At 47.3% G+C, this 21,927-nt stretch overlaps 1 protein-coding gene across 1 annotated transcript in view; it reads left to right on the forward strand.

Annotated features, from left to right (window-relative positions):
• The window catches only part of LOC124018701 (protein sidekick-1-like), a 60,622-nt gene extending 43,681 nt beyond the window's left edge, over window positions 1–16,941 (forward strand). The window contains exons 15-17 of the mRNA XM_046334053.1: window positions 9,106–9,226; window positions 9,814–9,946; window positions 16,453–16,941. Of these exons, the coding sequence (XP_046190009.1) occupies window positions 9,106–9,226; window positions 9,814–9,946; window positions 16,453–16,800 (602 nt within the window). The 3' untranslated portion in view covers window positions 16,801–16,941. The remainder of the gene's footprint in view (window positions 1–9,105; window positions 9,227–9,813; window positions 9,947–16,452) is intronic.
• The last annotated feature ends 4,986 nt before the right edge of the window (window positions 16,942–21,927 follow it).

The raw sequence follows: 21,927 nt of genomic DNA on the forward strand, positions 1-21,927 counted from the left end.
ACAGCTCCGTAGGCAAGCACCATGGTCTTGTAGCGGATGCGAGCTTCAACTGGAAGCCAGTGGAGAGAACGGAGGAGCGGGGTGACGTGAGAGAACTTGGGAAGGTTGAACACCAGACGGGCTGCGGCGTTCTGGATGAGTTGAAGGGGTTTAATGGCACAGGCAGGGAGCCCAGCCAACAGCGAGTTGCAGTAATCCAGACGGGAGATGACAAGTGCCTGGATTAGGACCTGCGCCGCTTCCTGTGTGAGGCAGGGTCGTACTCTGCGGATGTTGTAGAGCATGAACCTACAGGAACGGGCCACCGCCTTGATGTTGGTTGAGAACGACAGGGTGTTGTCCAGGATCACGCCAAGGTTCTTGGCGCTCTGGGAGGAGGACACAATGGAGTTGTCAACCGTGATGGCGAGATCATGGAACGGGCAGTCCTTCCCCGGGAGGAAGAGCAGCTCCGTCTTGCCGAGGTTCAGCTTGAGGTGGTGATCCGTCATCCACACTGATATGTCTGCCAGACATGCAGAGATGCGATTCGCCACCTGGTCATCAGAAGGGGGAAAGGAGAAGATTAATTGTGTGTCGTCTGCATAGCAATGATAAGAGAGACCATGTGAGGTTATGACAGAGCCAAGTGACTTGGTGTATAGCGAGAATAGGAGAGGGCCAAGAACAGAGCCCTGGGGGACACCAGTGGTGAGAGCGCGTGGTGAGGAGACAGATTCTCGCCACGCCACCTGGTAGGAGCGACCTGTCAGGTAGGACGCAATCCAAGCGTGGGCCGCGCCGGAGATGCCCAACTCGGAGAGGGTGGAGAGGAGGATCTGATGGTTCACAGTATCGAAGGCAGCCGATAGATCTAGAAGGATGAGAGCAGAGGAGAGAGAGTTAGCTTTAGCAGTGCGGAGCGCCTCCGTGATACAGAGGAGAGCAGTCTCAGTTGAATGACTAGTCTTGAAACCTGACTGATTTGGATCAAGAAGGTCATTCAGAGAGAGAGATAGCGGGAGAGCTGGCCAAGGACGGCACGTTCAAGAGTTTTGGAGAGAAAAGAAAGAAGGGATACTGGTCTGTAATTGTTGACATCGGAGGGATCGAGTGTAGGTTTTTTCAGAAGGGGTGCAACTCTCGCTCTCTTGAAGACGGAAGGGACGTAGCCAGCGGTCAGGGATGAGTTGATGAGCGAGGTGAGGTAAGGGAGAAGGTCTCCGGAAATGGTCTGGAGAAGAGAGGAGGGGATAGGGTCAAGCGGGCAGGTTGTTGGGCGGCCGGCCGTCACAAGACGCGAGATTTCATCTGGAGAGAGAGGGAGAAAGAGGTCAGAGCACAGGGTAGGGCAGTGTGAGCAGAACCAGCGGTGTCGTTTGACTTAGCAAACGAGGATCGGATGTCGTCGACCTTCTTTTCAAAATGGTTGACGAAGTCATCTGCAGAGAGGGAGGAGGGGGGGCGGAGGATTCAGGAGGGAGGAGAAGGTGGCAAAGAGCTTCCTAGGGTTAGAGGCAGATGCTTGGAATTTAGCGTGGTAGAAAGTGGCTTTAGCAGCAGAGACAGAGGAGGAAAATGTAGAGAGGAGGGAGTGAAAGGATGCCAGGTCCGCAGGGACGCGAGTTTTCCTCCATTTCCGCTCGGCTGCCCGGAGCCCTGTTCTGTGAGCTCGCAATGAGTCATCGAGCCACGGAGCGGGAGGGGAGGACCGAGCCGGCCTGGAGGATAGGGGACATAGAGAGTCAAGGGATGCAGAGAGGGAGGAGAGGAGGGTTGAGGAGGCAGAATCAGGAGATAGGTGGGAGAAGGTTTGAGCGGAGGGAAGAGATGATAGGATGGAAGAGGAGAGAGTAGCGGGGGAGAGAGAGCGAAGGTTGGGATGGCGCGATACCATCCGAGTAGGGGCAGTGTGGGAGGTGTTGGATGAGAGCGAGAGGGAAAAGGATACAAGGCAGTGGTCGGAGACCTGGAGGGGAGTTGCAATGAGGTTAGTGGAGGAACAGCATCTAGTAAAGATGAGGTCGAGCGTATTGCCTGCCTTGTGAGTAGGGGGGGAAGGTGAGAGGGTGAGGTCAAAAGAGGAGAGGAGTGGAAAGAAGGAGGCAGAGAGGAAAGAGTCAAAGGTAGACGTGGGGAGGTTAAAGTCGCCCAGAACTGTGAGAGGTGAGCCGTCCTCAGGAAAGGAGCTTATCAAGGCATCAAGCTCATTGATGAACTCTCCGAGGGAACCTGGAGGGCGATAAATGATAAGGATGTTAAGCTTGAAAGGGCTAGTAACTGTGACAGCATGGAATTCAAAGGAGGCAATAGACAGATGGGTAAGGGGAGAAACAGAGAATGACCACTTGGGAGAGATGAGGATCCCGGTGCCACCACCCCGCTGACCAGACGCTCTCGGGGTGTGCGAGAACACGTGGGCGGACGAAGAGAGAGCAGTAGGAGTAGCAGTGTTGTCTGTGGTGATCCATGTTTCCGTCAGTGCCAAGAAGTCGAGGGACTGGAGGGAGGCATAGGCTGAGATGAACTCTGCCTTGTTGACCACAGATTGGCAGTTCCAGAGGCTACCGGAGACCTGGAACTCCACGTGGGTCGTGCGCGCTGGGACCACCAGAGTAGGGTGGCCGCGGCCACGCGGTGAGGAGCGTTTGTATGGTCTGTGCAGAGAGGAGAGAACAGGGATAAACAGACACATAGTTGACAGGCTACAGAAGAGGCTACGCTAATGCAAAGGAGATTGGAATGACAAGTGGACTACACGTCTCGAATGTTCAGAAAGTTAAGCTACGTAGCAAGAATCTTATTGACTAAAATGATTAAAATGATACAGTACTGCTGAAGTAGGCCAGCTGGCAGTGGGTGCGTTGTTGACACTACACTAATCAAGTCGTTCCGTTGAGTGTATTAGTTTCTGCAGTGTTGCTATTCGGGGGCTAGCTGGCTAGCTAGCAGTGTTGTTTACGTTACGTTGCGTTAAAAGAACGACAATAGCTGGCTAGTGAACCTAGAAAATCGCTCTAGACTACACAATTATCTTTGATACAAAGACGGCTATGTAGCTAGCTACGATCAAACAAATCAAACCGTTGTACTGTAATGAAATGAAGTGAAAATGTGATACTACCTGTGAATGCGACCGGGTAGTTGAGTTCTATACAGAAGACGTTGGCTAGCGTTGGCTAGCTAGCAGAGTCACCTACGTTAAGGACGACAAATAGCTGGCTAGCTAACCTCGGTAAATTAAGATAATCACTCTAAGACTACACACTCTAAACCTAAACAACACAATTATCTTGGATACGATGAAACGAAGACAGCAAAGGCAGCTATGTAGCTAGCTAACACTACACTAATCAAGTGTGTATTAGGTACACACCTAATACACAGGTACATACACCTACACACCTAATACACAGGTACACACACCTACACACCTAATACACAGGTACACACACCTACACACCTAATACACAGGTACACACACCTACACACCTAATACACAGGTACACACCTAATACACAGGTACACACACCTAATACACAGGTACACACACCTAATACACAGGTACACACACCTACACACCTAATACACAGGTACACACCTAATACACAGGTACACACCTAATACACAGGTACACACACCTACACACCTAATACACAGGTACACACACCTACACACCTAATACACAGGTACACACCTAATACACAGGTACACACCTAATACACAGATACACACACCTACACACCTAATACACAGGTACACACCTAATACACAGGTACACACACCTACACACCTAATACACAGGTACACCCACCTAATACACAGGTACACACACCTAATACACAGGTACACACACCTAATACACAGGTACACACAGCTAAACACCTAATACACAGATACACACACCTAATACACAGGTACACACCTAATACACAGATACACACACCTACACACCTAATACACAGGTACACACACCTACACACCTAATACACAGGTACACACCTAATACACAGGTACACACACCTACACACCTAATACACAGGTACGCACATCTAATACACAGGTACACACCTAATACACAGGTACACACACCTACACACCTAATACATAGGTACACACACCTAATACACAGGTACACACACCTACACACCTAATACACAGGTACACACACCTACACACCTAATACACAGGTACACACCTAATACACAGGTACACACACCTACACACCTAATACACAGGTACACACCTAATACACAGGTACACACACCTACACACCTAATACACAGGTACACACCTACACACCTAATACACAGGTACACACCTAATACACGGGTACACACACCTCACACCTAATACACAGGTACACACACCTCACACCTCACACACACCTCACACCTCACACACCTAACACACACCTAACACACCTAACACACCTCACACACACCTAACACACACCACACACACCTCACACGCCTAACACACACCTCACACACCTAACACACACCTCACACACACCTCACACACCTAACACACACCTCACACACATCTCACACACACCTCACACACACCTCACACACCTATAACACACCTCACACACACCTCACACACACCTCACACACACCTCACACACCTAACACACACCTCACACACCTAACACACACCTCACACACACCTAACACACACACCTCACACACACCTCACACGCACCTCACACACCTAACACACACCTCACACACACCTCACACACCTAATACACAGGTACACACACCTAATACACAGGTACACACACCTACACACCTAATACACAGGTACACACACCTAATACACAGGTACACACCTAATACACAGGTACACACACCTAATACACAGGTACACACACCTAATACACAGGTACACACACCTACACACCTAATACACAGGTACACACACCTACACACCTAATACACAGGTACACACCTAATACACAGGTACACACCTAATACACAGATACACACACCTACACACCTAATACACAGGTACACACCTAATACACAGGTACACACACCTACACACCTAATACACAGGTACACCCACCTAATACACAGGTACACACACCTAATACACAGGTACACACACCTAATACACAGGTACACACAGCTAAACACCTAATACACAGATACACACACCTAATACACAGGTACACACCTAATACACAGATACACACACCTACACACCTAATACACAGGTACACACACCTACACACCTAATACACAGGTACACACCTAATACACAGGTACACACACCTACACACCTAATACACAGGTACGCACATCTAATACACAGGTACACACCTAATACACAGGTACACACACCTACACACCTAATACATAGGTACACACACCTAATACACAGGTACACACACCTACACACCTAATACACAGGTACACACACCTACACACCTAATACACAGGTACACACCTAATACACAGGTACACACACCTACACACCTAATACACAGGTACACACCTAATACACAGGTACACACACCTACACACCTAATACACAGGTACACACCTACACACCTAATACACAGGTACACACCTAATACACGGGTACACACACCTCACACCTAATACACAGGTACACACACCTCACACCTCACACACACCTCACACCTCACACACCTAACACACACCTAACACACCTAACACACCTCACACACACCTAACACACACCACACACACCTCACACGCCTAACACACACCTCACACACCTAACACACACCTCACACACCTCACACACCTAACACACACCTCACACACATCTCACACACACCTCACACACACCTCACACACCTAACACACACCTCACACACACCTCACACACACCTCACACACACCTCACACACCTAACACACACCTCACACACCTAACACACACCTCACACACACCTAACACACACACCTCACACACACCTCACACGCACCTCACACACCTAACACACACCTCACACACACCTCACACACCTAATACACAGGTACACACACCTAATACACAGGTACACACACCTACACACCTAATACACAGGTACACACACCTAATACACAGGTACACACCTAATACACAGGTACACACACCTAATACACAGGTACACACACCTAATACACAGGTACACACACCTACACACCTAATACACAGGTACACACCTAATACACAGGTACACACCTAATACACAGGTACACACACCTACACACCTAATACACAGGTACACACCTAATACACAGGTACACACACCTAATACACAGGTACACACCTAATACACAGATACACACACCTACACACCTAATACACAGGTACACACCTAATACACAGGTACACATACCTACACACCTAATACACAGGTATACCCACCTAATACACAGGTACACACACCTACACACCTAATACACAGGTACACACACCTAATACACAGGTACACACACCTAAACACCTAATACACAGATACACACACCTAATACACAGGTACACACCTAATACACAGATACACACACCTACACACCTAATACACAGGTACACACACCTACACACCTAATACACAGATACACCCACCTAATACACAGGTACACACCTAATACACAGATACACAAACATACACACCTAATACATAGGTACACACACCTACACACCTAATACACAGGTACACACCTAATACACAGGTACACACACCTACACACCTAATACACAGGTACGCACATCTAATACACAGGTACACACCTAATACACAGGTACACACACCTACACACCTAATACATTGGTACACACACCTAATACACAGGTACACACACCTACACACCTAATACACAGGTACACACACCTACACACCTAATACACAGGTACACACCTAATACACAGGTACACACACCTACACACCTAATACACAGGTACACACCTAATACACAGGTACACACACCTACACACCTAATACACAGGTACACACCTACACACCTAATACACAGGTACACACCTAATACACGGGTACACACACCTCACACCTAATACACAGGTACACACACCTCACACCTCACACACACCTCACACCTCACACACCTAACACACACCTAACACACCTAACACACCTCACACACACCTAACACACACCTCACACACCTAACACACACCTCACACACCTAACACACACCTCACACACCTAACACACACCTCACACACATCTCACACACCTAACACACACCTTACACACATCTCACACACACCTCACACACACCTCACACACCTAACACACACCTCACACACACCTCACACACACCTCACACACACCTCACACACACCTCACACACCTAACACACACCTCACACACACCTAACACACACACCTCACACACACCTCACACACACCTCACACGCACCTCACACACCTAACACACACCTCACACACACCTCACACACCTAACACACACCTCACACACACCTCACACACACCTCACACGCACCTCACACACCTACACACCTCACACACACCTACACACCTCACACACACCTAACACACCTCACACGCCTCACACGCACCTCACACACACATACACACCTCACACGCACCTCACACACACATACACACCTCACACGCACCTCACACACACATACACACCTCACACGCACCTCACACACACATACACACCTCACACGCACCTCACACACACATACACACCTAACACACACCTCACACACCTAACACACACCTCACACACCTAACACACACCTCACACACCTAACACACACCTCACACACACCTCACACACACCTCACACACACCTAACACACACCTAACACACACCTCACACACACCTCACACGCACCTCACACACCTACACACCTCACACACACCTACACACCTCACACACACCTAACACACCTCACACGCACCTCACACACACATACACACCTCACACGCACCTCACACACACATACACACCTCACACGCACCTCACACACACATACACACCTCACACACACCTAACACACTGTTTCACAGTCTGTCTCTCTGTCAGTCTGTCTAGGACTGTCTGTCTGTCTGGCTCTCTGATAGTCTGCCTGTCTGCCTGTCTGCCTGCCTGCCTGCCTGCCTGCCTGCCTGTCTGTCTGTCTGTCTGTCTGTCTGTCTGTCTGTCTGTCTGTCTGTCTGTCTGTCTGTCTGTCTGTCTGTCTGTCTGTCTGTCTGTCTGTCTGTCTGTCTGTCTGTCTGTCTGTCTGTCTGATAGTCTGCCTGCCTGCCTGCCTGCCTGCCTGCCTGCCTGCCTGCCTGCCTGTCTGTCTGTCTGTCTGTCTGTCTGTCTGTCTGTCTGTCTGTCTGTCTGTCTGTCTGTCTGTCTGTCTGTCTGTCTGTCTGATAGCCTGCCTGCCTGCCTGCCTGCCTGCCTGCCTGCCTGCCTGCCTGCCTGTCTGTCTGTCTGTCTGTCTGTCTGTCTGTCTGTCTGTCTGTCTGTCTGTCTGTCTGTCTGTCTGTCTGTCTGTCTGTCTCTTAGCTCTGCAGCAGCATATTTGACTTCTTTGTTGTGTCTGTTTGTATAGTAACAAACGAAGGGTTTCACAAAGAAACAGGTTCTTCTGGGTGTAGAGGGGCTTCTAGAGGGAAAGAGGGAGCTCTGAAGAGGAGGACAAGGTGTGAGAGGGCAGAAAGCCCTCACACCTGACTTCTTCTATTTCCCTGGAAAAGTTGATTGTTGTTTTCTTGTTGTTAAGAGAGCTACTCTCCTCTTTCCCTCTCTCTGTCTCTGTCTCTCTCTCTGTCTCTGTCTCTCTCTCTCTCTCTCTCTCTCTCTCTCTCTCTCTCTCTCTGTCTCTCTCTCTCTGTCTCTCTCTCTGTCTCTCTCTCTCTCTCTGTCTCTCTCTCTCTCTCTCTCTGTCTCTCTCTCTCTGTCTCTCTCTCTGTCTCTCTCTCTGTCTCTCTCTCTGTCTCTCTCTCTGTCTCTCTCTCTGTCTCTCTCTCTCTCTCTCTCTCTCTCTCTCTCTCTCTCTCTCTCTCTCTCTCTCTCTCTCTCTCTCTCTCTCTCTCTCTCTCTCTGTCTCTCTCTCTCTCTCTCTCTCTCTCTCTCTCTCTCTCTCTCTCTCTCTCTCTCTCTCTCTCTCTCTCTCAGGAAAGCATGTGTCTACGGTGGAGGAGTCCGTAACCCTGGACAACGGAGGATTCACAGCTCTGGAACTCAACAGCAGAACTCTGAACAACAAGAGCACCTTCCACAAGAAGAATGGAACTAGGTAGAGGGATGGAGAAAGGGAGGGAGGAGAGGAGAGAAGGGTGGGAGATGGATGGGTGGATGGGGGAGAGACAGAGAAAGAGAGAGAGACAGAAAGACAGAGACAGAGAGAGAGAGCTATTGTAAGGCACTGTTTGGAGGGTACATACATTGGAACGTCAATTTAGCCCTCTGCAGTGAGAGATTAAAACTGATTTAGCCCTCTGCAGTGAGAGATTAAAGCTGATTTAGCCCTCTGCAGTGAGGGATTAAAGCTGATTTAGCCCTCTGCAGTGAGAGATTAAAGCTGAATTAGCCCTCTGCAGTGAGAGATTAATCTGATTTAGCCCTCTGCAGTGAGAGATTAATCTGATTTAGCCCTCTGCAGTGAGAGATTAAAGATGAATTAGCCCTCTGCAGTGAGAGATTAATCTGATTTAGCCCTCTGCAGTGAGAGATTAAAGCTGAATTAGCCCTCTGCAGTGAGAGATTAAAGATGAATTAGCCCTCTGCAGTGAGAGATTAAAACTGATTTAGCCCTCTGCATCCAGGTTAACAAAACCAAAGCTATCCCATATTAACTGTGTGTGTGTGTGTGTTTGTGTGTAGGTCCCCTCCCAGGCCCAGTCCAGGCCTCCTCCACTACTCTGATGAAGACCTGTGTGATAACTACAACAATGGAGCCATCCTCACAGAGAGCACCACGCTCACAGAGAAACCTGCTGACATCTCAGAGTCTGAGGTACACTCACAGAGAAACCTGCTGATATATCAGAGTCTGAGGTACACTCACAGAGAAACCTGCTGATATATCAGAGTCTGAGGTACACTCACAGAGAAACCTACTGATATATCAGAGAGCACCACACTCACAGAGCAACCTACTGATATATCAGAGTCTGAGGTACACTCACAGAGAAACCTGCTGATATATCAGAGAGCACCACACTCACAGAGAAACCTACTGATATATCAGAGAGCACCACACTCACAGAGAAACCTACTGATATATCAGAGAGCACCACACTCACAGAGAAACCTACTGATATATCAGAGAGCACCACACTCACAGAGAAACCTACTGATATATCAGAGAGCACCACACTCACAGAGAAACCTGCTGATATATCAGAGAGCACCACACTCACAGAGAAACCTACTGATATATCAGAGAGCACCACACTCACAGAGAAACCTACTGATATATCAGAGTCTGAGGTACACTCACAGAGAAACCTACTGATATATCAGAGAGCACCACACTCACAGAGAAACCTACTGATATATCAGAGAGCACCACACTCACAGAGAAACCTGCTGATATATCAGAGAGCACCACACTCACAGAGAAACCTGCTGATATATCAGAGAGCACCACACTCACAGAGAAACCTACTGATATATCAGAGAGCACCACACTCACAGAGAAACCTGCTGATATATCAGAGTCTGAGGTACACTCACAGAGAACCCTGCTGATATATCAGAGAGCACCACACTCACAGAGAAACCTGCTGACATCTCAGAGAGCACCACACTCACAGAGAAACCTACTGATATATCAGAGTCTGAGGTACGCTCACAGAGAAACCTACTGATATATCAGAGTATGAGGTACGCTCACAGAGAAACCTACTGATATATCAGAGAGCACCACACTCACAGAGAAACCTACTGATATATCAGAGTATGAGGTACGCTCACAGAGAAACCTACTGATATATCAGAGAGCACCACACTCACAGAGAAACCTACTGATATATCAGAGTCTGAGGTACACTCACAGAGAAACCTGCTGATATATCAGAGAGCACCACACTCACAGAGAAACCTACTGATATATCAGAGAGCACCACACTCACAGAGAAACCTGCTGATATATCAGAGAGCACCACACTCACAGAGAAACCTACTGATATATCAGAGAGCACCACACTCACAGAGAAACCTACTGATATATCAGAGAGCACCACACTCACAGAGAAACCTACTGATATATCAGAGAGCACCACACTCACAGAGAAACCTACTGATATATCAGAGAGCACCACACTCACAGAGAAACCTACTGATATATCAGAGTCTGAGGTACACTCACAGAGAAACCTACTGATATATCAGAGAGCACCACACTCACAGAGAAACCTACTGATATATCAGAGAGCACCACACTCACAGAGAAACCTACTGATCTATCAGAGAGCACCACACTCACAGAGAAACCTGCTGATATATCAGAGAGCACCACACTCACAGAGAAACCTACTGATATATCAGAGAGCACCACACTCACAGAGAAACCTGCTGATATATCAGAGAGCACCACACTCACAGAGAAACCTGCTGATATATCAGAGAGCACCACACTCACAGAGAAACCTGCTGACATCTCAGAGAGCACCACACTCACAGAGAAACCTACTGATATATCAGAGAGCACCACGCTCACAGAGAAACCTACTGATATATCAGAGAGCACCACACTCACAGAGAAACCTACTGATATATCAGAGTCTGAGGTACACTCACAGAGAAACCTGCTGATATATCAGAGAGCACCACACTCACAGAGAAACCTGCTGATATATCAGAGAGCACCACACTCACAGAGAAACCTACTGATATATCAGAGAGCACCACACTCACAGAGAAACCTACTGATATATCAGAGAGCACCACACTCACAGAGAAACCTGCTGATATATCAGAGAGCACCACACTCACAGAGAAACCTACTGATATATCAGAGAGCACCACACTCACAGAGAAACCTACTGATATATCAGAGTCTGAGGTACACTCACAGAGAAACCTACTGATATATCAGAGAGCACCACACTCACAGAGAAACCTACTGATATATCAGAGTCTGAGGTACACTCACAGAGAAACCTACTGATATATCAGAGTATGAGGTACACTCACAGAGAAACCTACTGATCTATCAGAGAGCACCACACTCACAGAGAAACCTACTGATATATCAGAGTATGAGGTACGCTCACAGAGAAACCTACTGATATATCAGAGAGCACCACACTCACAGAGAAACCTACTGATATATCAGAGTCTGAGGTACACTCACAGAGAAACCTGCTGATATATCAGAGAGCACCACACTCACAGAGAAACCTACTGATATATCAGAGAGCACCACACTCACAGAGAAACCTGCTGATATATCAGAGAGCACCACACTCACAGAGAAACCTACTGATATATCAGAGAGCACCACACTCACAGAGAAACCTACTGATATATCAGAGAGCACCACACTCACAGAGAAACCTACTGATATATCAGAGAGCACCACACTCACAGAGAAACCTACTGATATATCAGAGAGCACCACACTCACAGAGAAACCTACTGATATATCAGAGTCTGAGGTACACTCACAGAGAAACCTACTGATATATCAGAGAGCACCACACTCACAGAGAAACCTACTGATATATCAGAGAGCACCACACTCACAGAGAAACCTACTGATCTATCAGAGAGCACCACACTCACAGAGAAACCTGCTGATATATCAGAGAGCACCACACTCACAGAGAAACCTACTGATATATCAGAGAGCACCACACTCACAGAGAAACCTGCTGATATATCAGAGAGCACCACACTCACAGAGAAACCTGCTGATATATCAGAGAGCACCACACTCACAGAGAAACCTGCTGACATCTCAGAGAGCACCACACTCACAGAGAAACCTACTGATATATCAGAGAGCACCACGCTCACAGAGAAACCTACTGATATATCAGAGAGCACCACACTCACAGAGAAACCTACTGATATATCAGAGTCTGAGGTACACTCACAGAGAAACCTGCTGATATATCAGAGAGCACCACACTCACAGAGAAACCTGCTGATATATCAGAGAGCACCACACTCACAGAGAAACCTACTGATATATCAGAGAGCACCACACTCACAGAGAAACCTACTGATATATCAGAGAGCACCACACTCACAGAGAAACCTGCTGATATATCAGAGAGCACCACACTCACAGAGAAACCTACTGATATATCAGAGAGCACCACACTCACAGAGAAACCTACTGATATATCAGAGTCTGAGGTACACTCACAGAGAAACCTACTGATATATCAGAGAGCACCACACTCACAGAGAAACCTACTGATATATCAGAGTCTGAGGTACACTCACAGAGAAACCTACTGATATATCAGAGTATGAGGTACACTCACAGAGAAACCTACTGATCTATCAGAGAGCACCACACTCACAGAGAAACCTACTGATATATCAGAGAGCACCACACTCACAGAGAAACCTACTGATATATCAGAGAGCACCACACTCACAGAGAAACCTGCTGATATATCAGAGAGCACCACACTCACAGAGAAACCTACTGATATATCAGAGAGCACCACACTCACAGAGAAACCTACTGATATATCAGAGAGCACCACACTCACAGAGAAACCTGCTGATATATCAGAGAGCACCACACTCACAGAGAAACCTACTGATATATCAGAGTCTGGGGTACACTCACAGAGAAACCTACTGATATATCAGAGAGCACCACACTCACAGAGAAACCTACTGATATATCAGAGTCTGAGGTACACTCACAGAGAAACCTACTGATATATCAGAGAGCACCACACTCACAGAGAAACCTACTGATATATCAGAGTATGAGGTACGCTCACAGAGAAACCTACTGATATATCAGAGTATGAGGTACGCTCACAGAGAAACCTACTGATATATCAGAGAGCACCACACTCACAGAGAAACCTACTGATATATCAGAGTCTGAGGTACACTCACAGAGAAACCTGCTGATATATCAGAGTCTGAGGTACGCTCACAGAGAAACCTGCTGATATATCAGAGAGCACCACACTCACAGAGAAACCTACTGATATATCAGAGAGCACCACACTCACAGAGAAACCTACTGATATATCAGAGAGCACCACACTCACAGAGAAACCTACTGATATATCAGAGAGCACCACACTCACAGAGAATCCTGCTGATATATCAGAGAGCACCACACTCACAGAGAAACCTACTGATATATCAGAGAGCACCACACTCACAGAGAAACCTGCTGATATATCAGAGAGCACCACACTCACAGAGAAACCTACTGATATATCAGAGAGCACCACACTCACAGAGAAACCTACTGATATATCAGAGAGCACCACACTCACAGAGAAACCTACTGATATATCAGAGAGCACCACACTCACAGAGAAACCTACTGATATATCAGAGAGCACCACACTCACAGAGAAACCTACTGATATATCAGAGAGCACCACACTCACAGAGAAACCTACTGATATATCAGAGAGCACCACACTCACAGAGAAACCTGCTGATATATCAGAGAGCACCACACTCACAGAGAAACCTACTGATATATCAGAGAGCACCACACTCACAGAGAAACCTACTGATATATCAGAGTCTGAGGTACACTCACAGAGAAACCTACTGATATATCAGAGAGCACCACACTCACAGAGAAACCTGCTGACATCTCAGAGTCTGAGGTACACTCACAGAGAAACCTGCTGATATATCAGAGTCTGAGGTACACTCACAGAGAAACCTACTGATATATCAGAGAGCACCACACTCACAGAGAAACCTGCTGACATCTCAGAGTCTGAGGTACACTCACAGAGAAACCTGCTGATATATCAGAGAGCACCACACTCACAGAGAAACCTACTGATATATCAGAGAGCACCACACTCACAGAGAAACCTGCTGATATATCAGAGAGCACCACACTCACAGAGAAACCTGCTGATATATCAGAGAGCACCACACTCACAGAGAAACCTACTGATATATCAGAGATCACCACACTCACAGAGAAACCTGCTGATATATCAGAGAGCACCACACTCACAGAGAAACCTGCTGATATATCAGAGAGCACCACACTCACAGAGAAACCTGCTGATATATCAGAGAGCACCACACTCACAGAGAAACCTACTGATATATCAGAGAGCACCACACTCACAGAGAAACCTACTGATATATCAGAGAGCACCACACTCACAGAGAAACCTACTGATATATCAGAGAGCACCACACTCACAGAGAAACCTGCTGATATATCAGAGAGCACCACACTCACAGAGAAACCTACTGATATATCAGAGTCTGAGGTACACTCACAGAGAAACCTACTGATATATCAGAGTATGAGGTACGCTCACAGAGAAAGCTGCTGATATATCAGAGAGCACCACACTCACAGAGAAACCTGCTGATATATCAGAGAGCACCACACTCACAGAGAAACCTACTGATATATCAGAGAGCACCACACTCACAGAGAAACCTGCTGATATATCAGAGAGCACCACACTCACAGAGAAACCTGCTGATATATCAGAGAGCACCACACTCACAGAGAAACCTACTGATATATCAGAGAGCACCACACTCACAGAGAAACCTACTGATATATCAGAGAGCACCACACTCACAGAGAAACCTGCTGATATATCAGAGTCTGAGGTACACTCACAGAGAAACCTGCTGATATATCAGAGAGCACCACACTCACAGAGAAACCTACTGATATATCAGAGAGCACCACACTCACAGAGAAACCTACTGATATATCAGAGAGCACCACACTCACAGAGAAACCTACTGATATATCAGAGTATGAGGTACACTCACAGAGAAACCTGCTGATATATCAGAGAGCACCACACTCACAGAGAAACCTGCTGATATATCAGAGAGCACCACACTCACAGAGAAACCTACTGATATATCAGAGAGCACCACACTCACAGAGAAACCTACTGATATATCAGTCTGAGGTACACTCACAGAGAAACCTACTGATATATCAGAGTCTGAGGTACACTCACAGCAGACACACACACTCAGGCAAGGACACACACACATGCACACTCCCCAACTAATCCTCTATATTTCACTCTCTCTCTCTCTCTCTCTCTCTCTCTCTCTCTCTCTCTCTCTCTCTCTCTCTCTCTCTCTCTCTCTCTCTCTCTCTCTCTCTGTGTCTGTCTCTCTTTGTCTCTCTCTGTCTCTGTCTTTCTCTTTCTGTCTCTGTCTTTCTGTCTCTGTTTCTCTCTGTCTCTTTGTGTCTGTCTCTCTGTCTGTCTCTGTCTCTCTCTCTGTCTCTGTCTTTCTGTCTCTGTTTCTCTCTGTCTCTTTGTGTCTGTCTCTCTGTCTGTCTCTCTGTAGGTAACAGACAGTGACTGTGAGGATGATCATCATCCTAAACATTCCTTTGTTAATCACTACATGTCAGATCCCACCTACTATAACAGCTGGAAGAGACAACCTAAAGGCCTGAAGGGGTTAAGTCTGGCGTCCGGCTACGAGGAGTGTTCCAGCACTGACGGGGCAGAGCCCTACTACCAGACCGTGGTCACACAGCACAGCACAGGGGGAGCATACACACCCACTGGGCTGCCCGCGCACACACACACACTCCCACACACACTCCCACACACACACACGCACGCCAACCCCAATACCAATCCACCAGGCTCACGCACGCCCGTCACGGGGTTCTCGTCTTTTGTGTGACTCGTGCACACATGCGCACACACACACACACACACACATGCGCGCTCACACACACACAGAGGGCGGAGCGGAGGAGGTTTGGAGCCCACTACTGTGGTAGGACCGAGGGATGGAGGGAGAAGGGTGGAAGAGGAGGATGGGAGGAAGGGGGAGAGGAGAGGAGGATGGGAGGAAGAGGAGGATAGAATGAGAGGAGGATGGGAGAGAGGAGGATGGGGGAAGAGGAGGATGGAGGAAGAGGAGGATGGAGGGAGATAAGGATGGAGGAAGAGAAGGATGGAGCAAGAGGATGGAGTGAGAGAAGGATGGAGGAAGAGGAGGATGGAGGGAGAGGAGGATGGAGGAGAGGAGGATGGAGGGAGAGGAGGAAGGAGGGAGAGGAGGATGGGAGGAGGAGGAGGATGGGGGAGATGTAGAACTAAGAAAAAACAGTATGCCCACACCTACACCCCTCCCTCTTTCCCTTCTCCGCCCCACTGAACAGGAAAGACTGTTGGTGTATGCTTCTTAGTGGACTCTTCTTCCTTTCTGTCCTCTTAGTTCATGCTCCAGTCACTTCACCGTGTCAATGTGTGTTTCCAAATCATAGATTTACTATTGTGATGTCACTGTGTACACACACAGTAGTTCTGCACTGTCACAGAATAAAACAGTGATGTCACAGAATGAAACAGTGATGTCACAGAATGGAACAGTGATGTCACAGAATGAAACAGTGATGTCACAGAGTGGAACAGTGATGTCACAGAGTGGAACAGTGATGTCACAGAATGGAACAGTGATGTCACAGAATGGAACAGTGATGTCACAGAATGGAACAGTGATGTCACAGAATGGAACAGTGATGTCACAGAGTGGAACAATGATGTCACAGAATGGAACAGTGATGTCACAGAATGGAACAGTGATGTCACAGAATGGAACAGTGATGTCACAGAATGGAACAGTGAGGTCACAGCTAGGGAACAGTGAGATCACAGCTAGGGAACAGTGATGTCACAGCTAGGGAACAGTGATGTCACAGCTAGGGAACAGTGATGTCACAGTTAGGGAACAGTGAGGTCACAGCTAGGGAACAGTGATGTTACAGCTAGGGAACAGTGATGTCACAGCTAGGGAACAGTGATGTCACAGCTAGGGAACAGTGAGGTCACAGCTAGGGAACAGTGATGTCACAGCTAGGGAACAGTGATGTCACAGCTAGGGAACAGTGAGGTCACAGCTAGGGAACAGTGAGGTCACAGCTAGGGAACAGTGAAATGTGGAGTTACAGAATGGAACAGTGATGTCACAGAAGGGAACAGTGATGTCACAGCTAGGGAACAGTGATGTCACAGCTAGGGAACAGTGATGTCACAGCTAGGGAACAGTGATGTCACAGCTAGGGAACAGTGAGGTCACAGCTAGGGAACAGTGAGGTCACAGCTAGGGAACAGTGAAATGTGGAGTTACAGAATGGAACAGTGATGTCACAGAAGGGAACAGTGATGTCACAGAAGGGAACAGTGATGTCACAGTTAGAGGCCCAGAATCCAAGGGGACGGTTTTCAGGTTCACACCGTTTCACACTGAAGCTGCTGAAACAGCTTTTAAAACAAAAACACAAGAAGAAGAAGAAGCAAATTCAATTGACTTGATAATCATCTCAGCTTTGGACTTGAGGGAGGAGAATGTTGTAAGCATTTAAATCATCTCCAGTACGAGCCTGTCTGTCTGGTTGTCAAGGAGACCATTAGCTAGTTTAGTTTGTTTAGTTTGGCATCTGAACCATGTTTTTCGTCCTAAAATGCCCCCTGTTCCCTATAAAGTGCACTACTTTAGACCAGAGCCTCGTAGGGTTGCATAGGGAATAGGGTGAGGTATAGTCGTCCACTCCTCTACTGCCCCCAGACATAATGTGTTGTTGCCCTGGAAACAACCTCTCCCTGTCTACTGCCCCCAGACATAATATGTTGTTGCCCTGGAAACAACCTCTCCCTGTCTACTGCCCCCAGATATAATGTGTTGTTGCCCTGGAAACAACCTCTCCCTGTCTACTGCCCCCAGATATAATGTGTTGTTGCCCTGGAAACAACCTCTCCCTGTCTACTGCCCCCAGATATAATGTGTTGTTGCCCTGGAAACAACCTCTCCCTGTCTACTGCCCCCAGACATAATGTGTTGTTGCCCTGGAAACAACCTCTCCCTGTCTACTGCCCCCAGACATAATGTGTTGTTGCCCTGGAAACAACCTCTCCCTGTCTACTGCCCCCAGACATAATGTGTTGTTGCCCTGGAAACAACCTCTCCCTGTCTACTGCCCCCAGACATAATGTGTTGTTGCCCTGGAAACAACCTCTCCCTGTCTACTGCCCCCAGACGTGTGTGTGTTTCTAGAATGGCTTTTGTACAGAAGGAACGTTTTACTGTGGTAGCGTCACGTGCGTCTGACATGGCTCCCTGTTCCCGAGTGGCGCAGCGGTCTAAGACACTGCATCGTAGTGCTAGAGGTGTCAAATCCAGGCTGTGATTGGGAGTCCCACAGGGCGGTGCAGAATTGGCGCAGTGTTGTCCGTGTTTGGTAGGCCGTCATTGTAAATAAGAATTTGTTCTTAACTGACTTGCCTAGTTAAATAGAAATCTATATATTTATATAAAGGGCAGCACTACCCTCAGGGCTCTGGTCTAAAGTAGTGCACTACCCTCAGGACTTTGGTCTAAAGTAGTGCACTACCCTCAGGGCTCTGGTCTAAAGTAGTGCACTACCCTCAGGACTTTGGTCTAAAGTAGTGCACTACCCTCAGGGCTCTGGTCTAAAGTAGTGCACTACCCTCAGGGCTCTGGTCTAAAGTAGTGCACTACCCTCAGGGCTCTGGTCTAAAGTAGTGCACTACCCTCAGGGCTCTGGTCTAAAGTAGTGCACTACGAATACCTGTTAATATCCATCTCTCTCTCTGTCTCTCCGTCAGCACCAGAGTGAGAGGGGGGAGAGAGGAGAGAGAGCGATAGAGAGGGGACATGTGAGGGAGATAGAGAGAGAGAGAGCGATAGAGAGGGGGAGAGAGAGAGAGAAAGAGAGAGAGAGGGACATGTGAGGGAGAGAGGGAGAGAGAAAAAGAGAGAGCGATAGAGAGGGGGAGAGAAAGAGAGAAAGAGAGAGAGAGAGGGACATGTGAGGAAGAGAGAGAGAGAGAGAGAGAGAGAGAGAGAGAGAGAGAGAGAGAGAGAGAGAGAGAGAGAGAGAGAGAGAGAGAGAATGAGAGAGCGATAGAGAGGGGGACATGTGAGGGAGAGAGAGAGAGAGAGAGAGAGAGGGACATGTGAGGGAGAGAGACAGAGAGAGAGAGGGAAAGAGAGAGAGAGAGAGAGAGAAAGAGAAAGAGAGAGAGAGAGAGAGAGAGAGAGAGAGAGAGAGAGAGAGAGAGAGAGAGAGAGAGAGAGAGAGAGAGAGGGACATGTGAGGGAGAGAGGGAGAGAGAAAAAGAGAGAGCGATAGAGAGGGGGAGAGAGAGAGAGAAAGAGAGAGAGAGGGACATGTGAGGGAGAGAGAAAGAGAGAGAGTGAGACGAAGACTGAATGTCACACAGCGTTAGGTGTAGACTGATGATGTCATCACAATCCTTTTGGTTATTAAACGGTTTCTTGTCAATCTGTCTCTGTGTCTTTCCTCTGTGTGTGTGTGTGTGTGTGTGTGTGTGTGTGTGTGTGTGTGTGTGTGTGTGTGTGTGTGTGTGTGTGTGTGTGTGTGTGTGTGTGTGTGTGTGTGTGTGTGTGTGTGTGTGTGTGTGTGTGTGTGTGTGTGGTGTGTGCTCACACTATATAAAATGCAGTGCTATTTGCGATGTGATGCCAGTGTTTTCTGTTGGTAACCCACTTTTTGATATTATGTAGCAATAGTAATAATTTGTAATACAGTGTGTGAATAACACATTACCTGTGTTTATGACAGTATTTACTATTCATGTACATATTCATGTTACGCTTTTACATCTGTGTAAGAGGTATTATTGGAAAGTAGTATTTGTAATCTGTAAGAGAAAACATCAGTTTATTTAGAAATGAATATGATATAGTGTAGTGAATATTTTTATTTTGTTGAACAGCCTGGTTCACTCCCGCTCCAGTCAGCAGATGGCGACGTGAGTCTTTCAGATGACGCATCTTGCGTGACGTATAATCTACTGGACGGAACTCTTTTTTTCAACAACAACGATGACTACTTTTTCCACCACCTCGGTAGGTTGCTAGCAAACATTAAACCGAAACGTTGAAGCTCTTTATACCAACGTTGTGCTTATTAAGTGTTTTCAACACACTGTCGTCATAGTTACTAATTACTCAATTTACGTTGTCTGCTACCTGGCTTGTTATGTTAGTTTAACTCTAGGCTAATCGCTAATGCTAACTAGCATCCCCAACCATGAGCTCACTAAACTACTCCCCTGCTAAAGAAGAGGAGGTTTGCTGGACGGAGAAAGAAGCTCTGGGGATGAACGTTGTCGCGAAAGATGAAGAAGATGAGGATGATGAAGAGGTTTCAGTTTTTGGAAAGGAAGAAGCTTTCAGAATAATAAAGGAGGAAGAGGAGGCTATCACATTGAAAGAAGAAGAGAAGGATGTAATGGTGAAAAGAGAGGAGGCCATCTCAATTAAAGAGAAGGAAGACGTTTTGGGAGTGAAAGTTGAGGAGCAGGAGACTGACGATCTGATTCACACCAGTGAGTATTATCTTAAAAACAGGAGCACAAACTCTCTCTGCAGTTGTTGAACCAAAGTGTGGTTGTCAAGGGGGTCATTCTACTGAAGTTCTACACTTGTTCTGTACTGTAGGATTTGGGTCGTTCCATGTGATTTCAATCACTTTCTGACTGCACCAATTGTAATCTGAGCGAACACACACAGCAGAGAAACCTTACCATTGTTCTAAGTGTGTAAAGACTTTTCCCTCATCAAAATACCTTAAAGAACATAAAAGAATACACTCTGGAGTGAAACCTTACCACTGCCCCCAGTGTGAAAAAAGTTTTGCCCGACCGAGGGACCTGAAATATCACGAGAGGACACACACGGGAGAGAAGCCTTACCGCTGCTCTCAGTGTGGAAAGACCTTTTTTTTATCAGGACACCTGAAAAGACATGAGCTAACAC

Source organism: Oncorhynchus gorbuscha, unplaced genomic scaffold (assembly GCF_021184085.1).
Source record: "Oncorhynchus gorbuscha isolate QuinsamMale2020 ecotype Even-year unplaced genomic scaffold, OgorEven_v1.0 Un_scaffold_564, whole genome shotgun sequence".
Taxonomy (NCBI): domain Eukaryota; kingdom Metazoa; phylum Chordata; class Actinopteri; order Salmoniformes; family Salmonidae; genus Oncorhynchus; species Oncorhynchus gorbuscha.